A 14,521-nucleotide genomic window follows, 5' to 3' on the forward strand; every position below is an offset into this window, starting at 1 on the left:
ACTGGATGTGGGATTCAGAGCCAGCAGGTTAAATAAACATGTTTATCTGGATTCTACTTTAAGAGATAGCAAAGGGAATGTATGGTCACTTTGTGTTCAAAACGGCTCTTCTAATTAATCTGTGATCTCAATGCCTATTTCAGCTACATCAACAAACAAAACAACTTAAAACTTGTGTGATAAACAAAACAAATTACCTGAGACTTCTCTCCCCTTTAAAGGCATATGAGCCAATTTGTAATTTTTAATACTATGGAATCTATTTGTTTTTAGGTCTACAGATTTTTTTCATACTTAAATGAGTTTTGTCAGATGAAAATTAATTTACCAACAGTAACTAAAGGCCTGACATAAATACTGTGCTATATTAGCACATAGGCTTAGATAAAAATTTTTAAAAGTCTGTGTAGTTGGGTGTCTTAGCACAGACAAGAAAAGTTTGAGTAAAATATGTTACAGATAAAAATAACATTAGATATATACATTACAGAAAATACAAAACCAAATCAAAACTACAGTTAGAACTATTGAGAATTTTTTTTAATTCACTAATGAAACAGAAAATTAGGAGATATTTGTTCAGAAAGAATTTAACTTCTACTGAAACAGAAATACTAGGAATAAAAAAATACATTTACATACAGTCCGACTTTCATAATTAGGACAGAAAAACCTGAAAATACAATTATGCTTCTTGTTAGGGAACCCCTCAAAAGATGCCATGGAAACTTACCAGAAACATCTACTTCACGAGAAAGAACAGTACACTTCCAGAAAGGCCCACCTTGACACCTGCTAGGAGAATCTTCCTAACCAACATTCACGCTGCCAACAACCAGATTTGGCTCCACAAGCCAGCCATGTGCTGACATCTGCCTGTGACTCGCTCAACTGTGTGAAGGTGGCGAGAAGGACGGGGGCTTCCGCCAGGACGGGCACTGCACACAGTACAGGAAACACATCTAGCTTCCAGAAGACACTGACCACAAGCCGAGGAGGGCCTTGGAGTCATTATCCCAAGAGAAGTCTGCAACATGACCAGACTTTGAGGCTTTCAGCTGGAGACATCTGTTTCCTCATTCCAGTAACCGGATGAGCAGTACTCTTACTTTAGAATAGAAGAGACCGAACCCAAGTCTCCCACATGGCAGGCAGATCCTTTACCAGCTAAGCCACCAGGGAAGCCCAGGAAATATAAAGAGAAAACAGACTTGATACAAATGAAATAGTACTGACTGGTATGTTTTATTTATTTCTTTGTTTGTTTTTGTTGAGAATACTTAAGTTCTACTCTCTTAGCTAATTCCAAGTATTCAAAATACTTTATTGTCATCATGCAGTGCATTAGCTCTTCAGAACTTATTCATCTGATAACTGAAAGTTCATACGCTTTTACCCACCTTTCCCTACTTTGCTCACTCCCTAGCAACTACTTTTCTGCTATTTTTTGACTTTTTCTTTTTTTAAAAAAAAATTCCACACATTAAGTGATATCATGCAATATTAGTCTTTCTTTGTCTGGCTTATTCCACTGACAAAAGTAGTTTCCAATTTGAATTTTGTTCTGATATAATTGGCTGTTGGCATCGGTCAAATTGCTTCAACTAGAAATTATATCTATTATGAATACTAGGCATTTTCATTCAATTATTTTTATGTAATATCATTATTCTTTAAGAACTTCAATGTCACCCAAAAGAAACAGATGCTACCTCTGATTGTTCAGAAAAAGAAACGAGTGCTGTTCATTTTGGTACATATAATTTCCCTTCTCTCTCGGTATAAATGCTGTTCTGCTACAAAGACAAAAATCTACTTTTTCTCCTTGGTATTATTATTCGGGGCAAACCCAAGTTTGACCCATCCACTGCTTCTGCTGCTACTGCCTATGAACCTGCACAGGAAGCCAAAGGAGAACTGGAACCCTTGGGGACTCTCCCACAGGGAGGTGGCGATCCCTGCGGAGTAAGTCCTCCAGCCAGGATGCTACGAAGGGCAGAACAATGATCCACCGTACGTGAGGCCTTAGCGCCTTCTTACCTAGTGAAGCATAATACATGTGAAATGTTAAAAGGCTTTTTTTGACAACAATTTTCCAGGGCACACACACATATTTCAAATGGTTGTGACAGACACTAAATTCTACCTAGTCCAGTCACATGTGTAAAAACTTAGCGAATTTGATCGTAAGAAACATTAAACAAAGTATTTAGAAGAGTAATAAAAGAGATGTTAGGGGATATCACAGAAAGCATATTTCTTGTTGAGACTCCACTACTTGGGTCAAAGGTTACATCAAACATTCTTAGCCCGCTCTCATCCAAAAGAAATGAAAACTCTTCTTGAGATCAAAACCTAATGTATTAATGATTCTATGGAATACATCAGCCAAGGGTACGTAAGCCATCAAGTAAGGAAATGAATCAAAGTGTATGTCCAAGTTCAGCAAAGAAAGAAGGGTAAATTGTTAATATGAGGCAAGAATTATAATTTTATTCCTCAGCTCTATGATATGTCATATTTCTAACTGAAGTTATAATTTCAAATAATAATAAAAATAGTGAATAAAATAAAAAAGTAGAACAGTAAAAAGTTTTTTAAAGTGTGTAACACTGGAAGTATAAAGGCATACAGTTGAGGAAAAATCTGTCTTAGGAAACAATGAATGTGTTCCAAGATCAATAACAGAGACATAGTAAGTAAACGATCAAACTGGTGGAGTCTGGCCTCAACTTGGTTTTCTTTAATTTACTAAATGACATTCAAAGTATCAGATTATCCTCAATGTTTTTAATACTGCTGATAGTATTTTGTGTTACATTTTATGACTTATCAGTGGTTTATGCATTTATGGTTAATATGCATTTCCTGTATTTTCTCCATAAATCTTAAAAAATGGAAGCCAATGAGAAGGTGAGTTTCATGTAAAAAAAAGCCCAATTATGGCCAACACAGTGCAAGTCATCTAATCTCATGTGAAGCCAGCATCACCAGCGAAACAGAGCACAGCTCAATATTAATAAACTCCATGGGGAAATAAGGATTTACATTATTAGAAAGGGTACTTAGTACAACATATTGGAGTTTTTTCTATTTCTCTCATTAATACAGAAGTGACAGTTAATATATAACAAAAAACAAAAATACAAAAAAATGTTAGATTGTTTCCAAGTTAATGTAGAAAAAAATCTAAAGAATTTCCTGTATAAATAATACGGCAGAACAATGCTATGAGTCTAAATTTACACTTCGAAATTTTAATGAATACTAATTAATGGTTCAAAAGTTTTGAAGCAATGATGGAATATACTGATCTGTAATGGATGAGAATTTTGGATATTTCAGACAGTAAAAGCTTAGGAAAAGGGTACATGTTTACATCTAAACAGAATGAGATGTCATTGCCTAAATTAATAATGCAAACTTGAAAAATAGCCCCAGGTTCAAAAGACCAATTATAAAATTCTTTTGTAAACAAATCTATATTCACATTTTTCATGAATAATTATAACTACTAGTATTTCTCCATTAATGTTCAATTTATAAAATGAAAAAATATATTTTCTAATGAAATTTAAATAATACTTTCATTTCTAATGATGGCAACTTACCTACAAATAAGCACTAATAATGACAATGATAGAAACACTCTACAGAAATAACTTTTACCTATTTATATTAAGCAGAAAAAATCTAAATATCAAAAAGTACTTAAATATTTCAAGCAACAAAATATTATGAAAAGGCAGTGATAAGACAAATATGACCATATCCTCTCAGGAAATATGTGATCATCTTATACATATTTTTAGTCTATAGAAATCACACATACTCCAATTTATTTACCTTGTCAAAGAAGATACTTTCTTTGTTGTTGTGAGGTAGACTTGGTAAGCAGTTTGTTCTTCCTATGCTGTGTAGCTAAAAAAGTCTTTATGAAGTTAACCATATGCTCATTTAGAAATCTTATTTTCATCAGTGAGAAAACAAAAAGATCTGCAGAAAAGTCTACATTTCATTCACAGTCCCTAACTTTAAGAGTATTCATATATTTGGAAGTTTTTTTGTACTCCTGGTCAAGTTAACTGGTCTTTGCCTATTTAGTGAAAGTAAATCTCACCATGTATACACAGAAGATAAAACTGTCATATGAACACAAACTGTTCAAATTATTTACTTTCAATAATATTCAATTTAAAAGGTTTAAATGAAGAAAAAATCACCCTTTTATCAAGGACTTACAGCATTTTGAAGGAAATTTGATAGTGATCACTAGACATAAATGTCCTGAGTATTAATCCACAGGACAGTAACGACAGTCTTAGAACACACCTGCTCCTCTTCTCAACGGGCTCACAGAGGTGTGGGATGCATGGGGTCCAGTTGGCTTAAACCCACTGCTCAGTGGAAGTGATGCTGTTTCAAGGAGGTAACTCAAGTAGGGGGACAAGTAGTATGGCCTCAGCTTTGGTAAAAGTATAATACGATTTTACACCAAGAAAGCCTACCATACTTAGCAATATGTTTCTGCATATAGAGACCCAACCAAAACACAGTACCAATCAGCAAAACAAAATTCACAGCCCCATCTTGGTAGCAGTACTATCAACAGCCTGAAATCATACTTCTACGAATTCCTTCCAAAAAAATCATATACTATGCACAAAGATTGTAGGTTAAAGTACTTTTGGAGCAAAAACCTGAAAATTGCAATAACTGTCTAAAAATTTAATAAAGTTATTATTGTTATCAATCTAACTTGAGGCCATGCAAGTATTAAAATTATATTGAAGGAAAGAGTGGTTTTCAGACCAGGTCATTTCAAAGTTTAAGGTATTTCAGCTATTACCTAATGACTGATTTTTTTTTAACTTGAAAAACTGTAAAAAAAGAAAAATCCATCATGGCAAGTATTATAAATAAATTTGAACACACTAACAACCTTCAGGGCACTGAGACTCTTGTATTACCTGACTGAACAGTATCTTGAAATGGTCAGGTCAAGTAAAGCCTACAGCCACCTAAAGTCCCAACCTGATATAAGAGTGAAAACAAAGGCTCTGGATAAGTGACCTCAGTCTGTTCCTACCATACGTCAGCAGCGATTCTGTAAACTGGTACTCAAACCACGTGTCTTTCACAAACGAGTAAGAGGCTGAACGACCTCAGTGAGCGCTGAGCCTCGCGGAGCCCAAGTTCCTGACTACCCAGCCCTGCTGAGTGCTCCCTCCAAAGTCATAAACAGGACACGGAGGTTAATGCAACAGCAACTATAAGCAATAACTTCTCCCACTGGAAAACTTTCTGCTTATCAAGAGTCTTCTATGATATTTGTCAGTGCTATAGTAAGTGACTACTATAGAGTGCAGCTCTGAAATCTGTAACTGGTAGATACCATTTTTATCTATTTTATATATGGGGTCTGTATAAGATCATGTCTAAAGTAACAGTTCTGCAACTTAAAAATTATAGTTTGAAACCACAGCTATACAGGATAAATGAAATAAGGTGGTTATACAATTTAAGTGTGAAAATTAGAGTTGATCATGAAAGAAACAACTAAAAAAAAAAAAAAGAGATTCAAAATTTAGGCATAAAGTGCAGACTGAAAGAATAAAATCCTAACAGCTAAAAGTGATAATCACTGACTCAACGGACATGAGTTTGTGCAAACTCTGGGAGATAGTGAAGGACAGGAAAGCCTGGCGTGCTGCAGTCCATGGGGTTGCAAAGAGTGGGACACAACCTAGAGACTGAACAAGAGTTATAATTAAGGGAAACTTTATATAAATTTGTAATTGCTTCCATGTTTTGTAGGAAAGGCAACTACAACATAACCTCTTCAGTAAAACAAAACAGCATTTAACACAGCTTGCTTTTTAAAGAAGTCATATTATCAGAGTCTTAGAATTTCTACGCCTATCTCTAATTGGATCACCATTTTACCAAATTTCAAAGATACAGCAGTTTAGTGTTATGCAAAAAAACAGAACTGACAAAACGTTGAATGAATGAATAATCGATGAATGAAATATATCTGTAATATCTCTGTACTATTAGATGACCTTCGACATGAAACAATGCAATAATGAGGCTAATAATAGGGATTGTGGTAATATATTTACTGAATGCACAGGCTACATCTGCAGGAATAACAAAAATCTATGTTTTTACAAAGTCTGCAGGTTAAGGTAGAGATTCTAATACGTCACAAAGGCAGGCTGCACTGAAGAACTTCCCTCAATGCTTCCACATCTCCAGCACAATGGGTCCATGAGACCTTCAGCCCCAGTCTGGCTGATGGAGGCCCTAGGAAGATGGCCCTCGGCTGAATGCACACCCCGTGGTGTCTCACAGGCCATGGCAAGCTCAGAGAACCTCACGGGCTCCCCGCATAGAGAGATCCAGTCGCAACCCACATGCCCATTGCACCATCCCCCACACCCAGGCTGCATGGAGCTTGTCACAGAGTAAAAGGGTCACCCTTAACTCATGCCTCTGCGCACCTGTGCCCTGCGGCCTTCGTGAAGTCACTCCAAGCTGGCAGACGACAGCCACTGGGGCCTCTGCGAGTGGAAGGAGCGCTCATCACCACCAACACGCTCTCAGCATGGGAACGCACACTGTGCTGAACCACCAGCATCCTTGGGGAACACTCATGTGTCTGAAAGTTCTACGTCTTCTAAGCCATGGCTGAAAGACTCTCTACTTTAGCAGGACTGAGCTTGCTCCTTCTCTATGCACTCCCCTGGCCTTTTTAAATAACACCAAACACTACAAATATTTACAAAACATTACAAGATGCCCATTATGCTACAATATCCTTAAAGGCAGAAAACATCTCTTACATTATCTGCACTGTCTAAATGAGTATCTCACTCACAGTAGCTGAGATGCCATGGGTGTTGAATAATTAATTGGATGGTTCCTTACTTTGAACAAAGAAAGAAAATCACTGGAAAGTCAGGTGCACCAATGGATTATAAAACCAAAATGTTAAGATTACAAAAAATGTAAAGAGAACTTTACATTTTTAAAAAGAGTCAACAAAATTAGGTGGTGTAATAAACTCCCAACCTAATATGTGAATCATGTTTAAATGTTTGTAATTCATGCTAATCAAAAAAAAAAAAAACAGAACAGCTCGCTGATGGTGACTTTAGCAGGATTTCACCCACACGGTGCCCCGCTTGATCACACCCGCTCCACAGGGAGCCATTACCTGTAGTCGCACCACGGGCACCTGTAGGGCTTCTCTCCCGTGTGCACCCGCTTGTGCCGTGTCAGGTGAGACTGGGTCGTGGAAGCAAAGTTACACTCGTCACATTTGAAAGGTTTTTCTCCTGTAACAAATCAAGAAGGGTTGTACATTCCAATTACAAAAATTGGAAATGAAGAGCTTAATCTGTTATTAACAATTCAAAAGACATTTTTTCCACAAAATTTTAAGATCACCCATATGTAGGATTTTTGAATATTTATTTGTAGAGTGAGAAAGAAGATACCATTAATTTTTACTTCTCTATTAAAACAGAAGCAAGATACAGATCATGTATTCAAACATAACTTACACAAACAGGAATCTAAATTGCCTAATCTAAACACAAACACAAAGCAAAGCACTCATTCATATAAAAATATAAATATCTGGTTTCACACTGGAATTTGGAATCCTTTCACACACTATGGTAGATTAGAGCCATTATAAAAGTTTCAGTGAGCTTAAAACCACAGAGAAATATGTAACAAAAATATACTTTGAATACACAGTGTAAAACTTAACTAAAATCTTGAAATTAAATATGAAGAAAAAATAAAACCAAGCTACAAATGGACACCAATTTAAAAACTTTTAGAAGTAATGAGAAATTACAATTCACTAAGTTGAGTAAAAGGTAAAGAGGCCTCAAAGAAACATTTGACATAATATTTAACAGCACCATAAACTTCGCCTTCCTTGTATAGACACACCAGTGTGTGTGTGCTAAGTCACTCAGGCGCGTCCAACTCTTCTGTGACCTCACGGACTGCAGCCCTCCAGGCTCCTCTGTCCATGGGATTTCTCAGACAAGAATACTGGAGTGGGTTGCCATTTCCTCCTCCAGGGGATCAACCCAGGGATCAAACCCTTGTCTCCTGGGTCTCTTGCATTGGCAGGTGGATTCTTGACCACTGAGCGGCCACAGAAGCCCTTAGACACACCAGATTCATCTGCAGGCAAAGTTCAGCCCCGGGGTGGTTCAAGGGCCTGCTCAGGACTCAAGCCTCTCTGATTGATACCTTTTTCTCTGCACACACAAACTCAAAGAAGTCAGGTCTGATCAGTTTTTATAATTTCACTAGCTACACTGGCTGGTGAGTACCTGAGATGGGGTGATTTCATTTTCATTAGTGTAAATTTAAACTTAAAAACTGATACTGAATTCACTTGTTAAAAAAATGTTTTAAGTCTGGAACAGCTTGGGAAAGAGAATCTACTTTTCAATATGTGAATTTTATCACAACTTAAACAGAGATAATGAATTTTAGATAAAAAATTGGCCTCTGTCTTGAGATGTGCTAGAAATGCAAAATACACACGGAATTTCAAACTCCTGCGGGGGAGGGGGGGTGGCACTGGGGAGATAAAACAGGTAAGAACATTATATTGACTTCATGTTGAAGTGGTAATGATTTGCATGTATTTGGTTGGATTATCTATTTATAAAATATAATTTCACCTACTGCTTTTCCCTGTATGACTACCAGGCAACTTAAAAGATGTGTGAAGCTCACATTACATACAAACTAGAGAAAACCTCACCACCCGTTCCCCAAAATCACAGTTATGATACTCACAAATGCTCTTGTGAACTGACGTTCTTCCTAAGAAACTTTACACATAGGATGAATTTTACATATGTTCAATACGCCACTTATTTCACGTGTTTTCATTAATAGTTTTATAAGTATACTAGCATACAGAAAATAAGCAATAAAAGAGCTTGGTTTACAATTACTCTGCATCTATTTAGCCAGCCAACAACTCTACGTCTGCTTGAAAATCAGAATGTTTAGAAATACATCCTACATTCTCCTGTTTGTATGGCCCTGTTCATAGCTGTGGAATATTTAGTGAAGGCATACACATTTCATTTGATGGTGTTTTATCTGTCACTGCAGCCCAGGGCAGTAGTTAGAAGAGACAAAAGGACTTCAATCCCAATTCAGGTTTCTTCATATTTCACTCCCTACCTGGTAACCCCTGAATAAGACCAGGAGGATAAGACACCAAACACAGAGACAACAGTGAGGATAAAAGTAGTTAAGGCACAGGCAGATACTTGGCAGGGTGGCCAATAACCTGTGCTTTCATCATTACTGGGTTTCTCTGATGGCTCAGACAGTAAAGAATCTGCCCGCAATGCAGGAGACCCAGGTTTAATCCCTCAGTTGGGAAGATCCTGTGGAGAAGGAAATGGCAACTCACTGCAGCAATCTTGCCTGGAGAACTCCACGGACAGAAGAGCCTGGTGGGCTACAGTCCATGGGGTCACAAAGAGTCAGACACAATTGAGCGACTAACACTACACTTCTAGGTCTGTCATAGCTTTCTTTCTAAGGAGCAAACATCTTTTAATTTCAAGGCTGCAGTCACTGTCTCCAGTGATTTTGGAGCACAAGAAAATAAAGTCTGTCACTGTTTTCACTTTTTTCCCATCTATTTGCCAAGAAGTGAAGGCACCGGATGCCATGATCCTCGTTTTCTGAAAGTTGAGTTTTAAGCCGACTTTATCGCTCTCCTTTTTCACTTTCATCAAGAGGCTCTCCAGTTTCTCTTCACTTTTAACCATTAGGGTGGTGTCATATGCATATCTGAGGTTGTGGATATTTTTCCTGGCAATCTTGATTCCAGCTTGTGATTTTTCCAGCCCAGTATTCTGCATGATGTACTTTGCATATAAGTTAAATAAGCAGAGTGACAATGTACAGCCTTGTTATACTCCCTTCGCAACTTTGAAACACTCCCTTGTTCCGTGTCCAGTTCTAACAGTTGCTTCTTGATCTGCATACAGATTTCTCAGGAGATAGGTAAGGTGGTCTGGTATTTCCATCTCTTTAAGAATTTTCCACAATTTGTTGAGATCCACACAGTCAAACTTTTGCATAGTTAATGAAGCAGAAGTAGATGTTTTTCTTAACTGTAATAATTTGAAGTTCATATGAAACTGACATTGTACTGCAATAAACTATAAATTGTCTCTTTATATTTAACTTGACAACACAACAGATTAAACTATGTATTAGAAACCTTGAATAATCTATAAGATGACAGAGAAAAAATATAATGATCTCAAAATAAACTACATAAAATACCAAGCTTCAGCCACTAAAGAAATGAAGACTTGAGTATGTCTGGGCTCTTGACAGAAGAACTCTGTGTCCATTTACACAGACTACAGTTTATTCAAAGTATACATAACAGTTAATCTGTAACTCACTGATTCTATTACATGTTCAATACTATTATTGGAATATGCCCATCAGTATCTTCTTTTATCCAGAAATAATCATTTCTTCTGGAAATTTCAGGTAACTTCTTCAAGAAAATATACTTCAGAAATACAGAAGTTTGTTAGTCTCAATATACAGCTAAATAAAGAACTAAATCAAACTCAACTTTGAAAGAAAATCGTACAAATTTTAAATAAGAATTTCCATTTGGTAATATCTGTGAATTGCATGAAAAGAGACAGGTGCACTGATTAACGAAAAGTTTCTGATGGACTCGTCAAAGTGATTCGGTGCACTGGGAACCGTCCCTCTGAATTCTCTGTCATTCTAAAGCCAGAAGGATCAATAAACCCATGTGTGAGATATTAACTACTTGAGTGATGCCGCCTGTGAGTCCACAGGGCTCCCTGCACACGTCCTGCTGGTGGAACTTCCTTTCCGCCTGGTTCCCTAACCTAAGAGTTCATGGTAGTTTAGACAGTGTCGTGCTTCCTGCTTCCCTGGACAAGCAGTAATCCTGGGCACAATAACCACCAAGGAACAGTTTGCATCTGAGGCTCTGGGAGCAGAGAGTAAAGGAAGCCGGGCAGGGACAGAGGCACCGGAGCGGCTGCGGATGGACAGCAGTGCCCATTGTGAGCCACCCATCTGCCAGAGAGGCCGGCCCTTCCCCTGGAAGTTTGCCCCGCATTCCTGTGGGCGGGCTGGTGGTTATTAAGCCGGCCAAGACTCTTCAACTACACATGAGGATCTGCTCCTGTGCCCTTGAATCAAGGGCCTCTGACAGGTGATAAAAGTAAATCTCGGAATGGAAGATGTTTTGTGTCAGCCCCCTGGACAGCCTGTATTGCAGTGGGGAGTTATTTACGCCATTTGGAACACTTTTGATACCTACCCCTTTCCAAGCTGATTGTAATTTGGGTGGGTACTCTGTGGTAAAAAGGTAAACCACGTCAACGAGGACTACATCAGAAAAACACAGATTTCAAATGAACCAAACAAATCTGGCCTTGGGAAAAAAAAAAGTTGTGTGTTGCTTACATATTATAAATCCAGTGTAAAAGCTGAGGGCCTAGACTGAGTTGTAGTAAGCTGTCTGGCTGAAGCAAAGAGTCTTAAGAACTGACTTTGGTATTAAAGAATCATGTTTGATTTGTGCCACAGAGGCAGATAAATGCCAAAAAGACAGATGCCTCTGTCTGCGAGACATTGTCCTATATGGTATAAAGTTAATAGCAAAGTAATAAGGAGCCTCTGGACCTGACATAAAATATAAAGTTGTGCCTGCTCGATGCAGGTTCATGATCGATCACCTGTAAATGCCTGTGATCACAGCCTCACCAGCCCCCCTGCGGGGGAAGAGGCGGCACGGCCAGGCTGGTAATGGGCGCACAGGGGGTCTATGACCCCCAGGGCCACACCAAGGCGAGACCATCGGCACGGCAACAGCTCAGGCATCAAAAAATTCAAAACATTAAGAATCAGAAAAGCCCACGTGAACACACTCTACCCTAAACACTCTCGACTTCTCCCAAATAGTAGCCAAGGGTGATTGCCATCCATTGGGCTGTTCCGCCATCTCTTACACTGAATCTCTAAATCAGTGGGTTCAAAAAAATGTGATCATACCTCGCGACTGTAAACTTAAAACAGAGTTTTCTGTTTATAAAGGTTGAGTTTTAAACATTATGTTAACATTGGACATTTTTCAATTCAATAATAACCCTATCCCATATAGAAATTTGAAACATATAAACTTACTATCTAAAAGGAATGGCTGGCATTAATTTTCATTGATCTTACAGATACCATAATGGGTATTAAAGCACCTTGTAGCTAACTGTTATATATAACATATCAAGAACCAAAATGCACCATAAACTAAGTATTTCATGTATCTTAATTTTATGCCATTTTGAGTATAACTACCAAACTCCACCATTCTCACAGTACCCAGTAAAAACCTAATGCTGTTAGAAATTCTATTACCGTGTGATTTATCATCTAAACTAGAACACTTGTGAGAGTAAACAGTGGTTCGACTAACAGTTATGAGGGACATCACCAAAACCCAGCAGTGTCCCAGGCACATGTGATTCAGAAGTCATTTATAAGACGAATTACAGCATGCCAATAGGTGATCAACTTGAATAAATGTTTAAAACTCTCCATCCTTATGTGTTCTTAACCAAAAGCATTTAGTTTATTTTGTCGAATCACTGCAAATTATCATGCAGGAAAAAAAAAATGATTCTCTTCAATGTCCTTATCTATTTAAGTTAACTCTTCACTGCTTTCTGTTCTTAATCGTAAAAATACCTGAAAAAGGACAGACCTACAACCACATGTGCTTGTTCCAACTGGCAGAGGGATTGCTGGCAACAAGGTCAGGTAGTTAGGGAGGCCGAGACACAGGTGGGAAGGCAGGGCTCTAGGTGAGCAGGTGAGAAGCGCCTAAGAGGTGGGGTGAGCAGAAACACAGACAGGAGAGACTGACCGAGAGGAGGCAAGTGTGAGAGGAAGGCGGATGCCCCGGCTTCACACACCACCCGGAGCAGAGTCCTGACCACCGAGAAGCGTCTGGGGTACCCTCAGACACTCTCTTCCCTCCTGTTTAACCTGAATCGACAGAGGACACCTGATCCCCCAAACCTGCAGTAGGCCTACTTCATAGATACATAAAGGCAGATGAATTAAAATCTTATTCAAGCAGAATTTTCGTAGACCCTCAAGTACACAGATTTACAAAAATCAGGAACACAGGCCATGGAGGGCCGGGCACAAATGCTGGGCCCGCGGGACCAGCTGCCTGCTGCCCCGCGGGCCACGGGGCAGGGTGGCCACACTGACCTGTGTGCTGCCTGCGATGCTTGGTGAGGGCGTGCCGGGTCCCACCCGCAAAGCCACAGAGGTCACACAGGAACGACTTCTCGCCTGTTGCAACAATAAACAGATGAGGGACTGCGGAGGTCACAGATCATTAAAACATATCTATCAAGGCTTTCAGGGTTACTAATTCCTCCAATCAAATGTTTCCATGTAAATATGTCAAATGGGAATGAAATTACCACTGCGGTTTATTGACTGTGATAAAATCTGAAAAGCACCACTGAACATAATTACATACTTGTCAGACCCATAAAAATTAGCTTTATTATCAATGGAATGGTTTTGTACAACTTCATTTCTGGTAGATGTCTTCCAGATGGGGCTGCTTTATGCACTTGAACAGTTTTTATGCATATCCTGATTTTTTACAATTCCCATACATCTGGCCTTTCTGGGCTGACTAAAGATTGCTTGGAATGGTTAATATACAGTATACATGATTCCACTTAAATAAAACATATTGAATTTTCTAACAACTGAAGGAGAGTGAGCTGGTTTTACCTGATCCTGAGTCTTCTTTAATAACTTCCTACTTAAAAATATGAATTAAATGGTTTCTCCGAATATACTGAAGATCCCAAGGAACAGTAAAATCTACATTACTCAACAGCAATGGCAGTTCAGTGCTGTTTATGTTTCTCAAACTTTTGTGGCATTAAAAAAAAAAGGAAGCCTGGGGATTGCTAAAGAAATTGTATAAAAACTCCTATCATTATCTTTAATGATAACTCTTGACTGGAAAACTATTCAACAATTAGAGACACGTTTGGTGGACTTAATATTAGTTAAAAATGTATACAAGCTCATTTTTTAAACCTTTTTACACAAGCTAACATTCTGCCCTGCAGTTTATAAATGCAACCTCTCTCTCTTCTACAGCATATTCGAGCAATAAGTGCTGGCACCTAGGCAGTCCAGCTCAGAAGGCTCACAAAGAAGTGAAAAGAAGAAAAATGCTAACCTTGGAAAGAGAGGGTCAGTGAAATTAGAAAATACATTCTGAAAATAAAACAAATCATTTCATCTACTTTACTCATTCGGATGTTTAATGCAACAAGTCTTTCAGGGTTTGTGCCCGTGTCAGCCTGCTTTGTTCTAAAGCATTTAGGTGTATCACAACAGAAATCTAGCTGGAGGT

General features: G+C 38.4%; 1 protein-coding gene across 2 annotated transcripts in view; it reads right to left on the reverse strand.

Moving 5' to 3' along the window:
• ZNF407 (zinc finger protein 407) overlaps positions 1-14,521 on the reverse strand; it is a 380,413-nt gene that overhangs the window by 140,159 nt on the left and 225,733 nt on the right. Inside the window, exons 6-7 of one of the 2 annotated variants that reach the window (XM_081562834.1) lie at positions 13,345-13,428; positions 7,223-7,343 (exon numbers count right to left, since the gene is read on the reverse strand). In XM_081562834.1, coding sequence (XP_081418960.1) covers positions 7,223-7,343; positions 13,345-13,428 — 205 coding nt within the window. Of the gene's footprint in view, positions 1-7,222; positions 7,344-13,340; positions 13,429-14,521 lie in introns of both variants that reach the window. The other variant, XM_081562833.1, reaches the window with a different exon arrangement.

Source organism: Giraffa tippelskirchi, chromosome 14, assembly GCF_054371585.1.
Source record: "Giraffa tippelskirchi isolate mGirTip1 chromosome 14, T2T-mGirTip1v1.2.pri, whole genome shotgun sequence".
Lineage (NCBI taxonomy): Eukaryota > Metazoa > Chordata > Mammalia > Artiodactyla > Giraffidae > Giraffa > Giraffa tippelskirchi.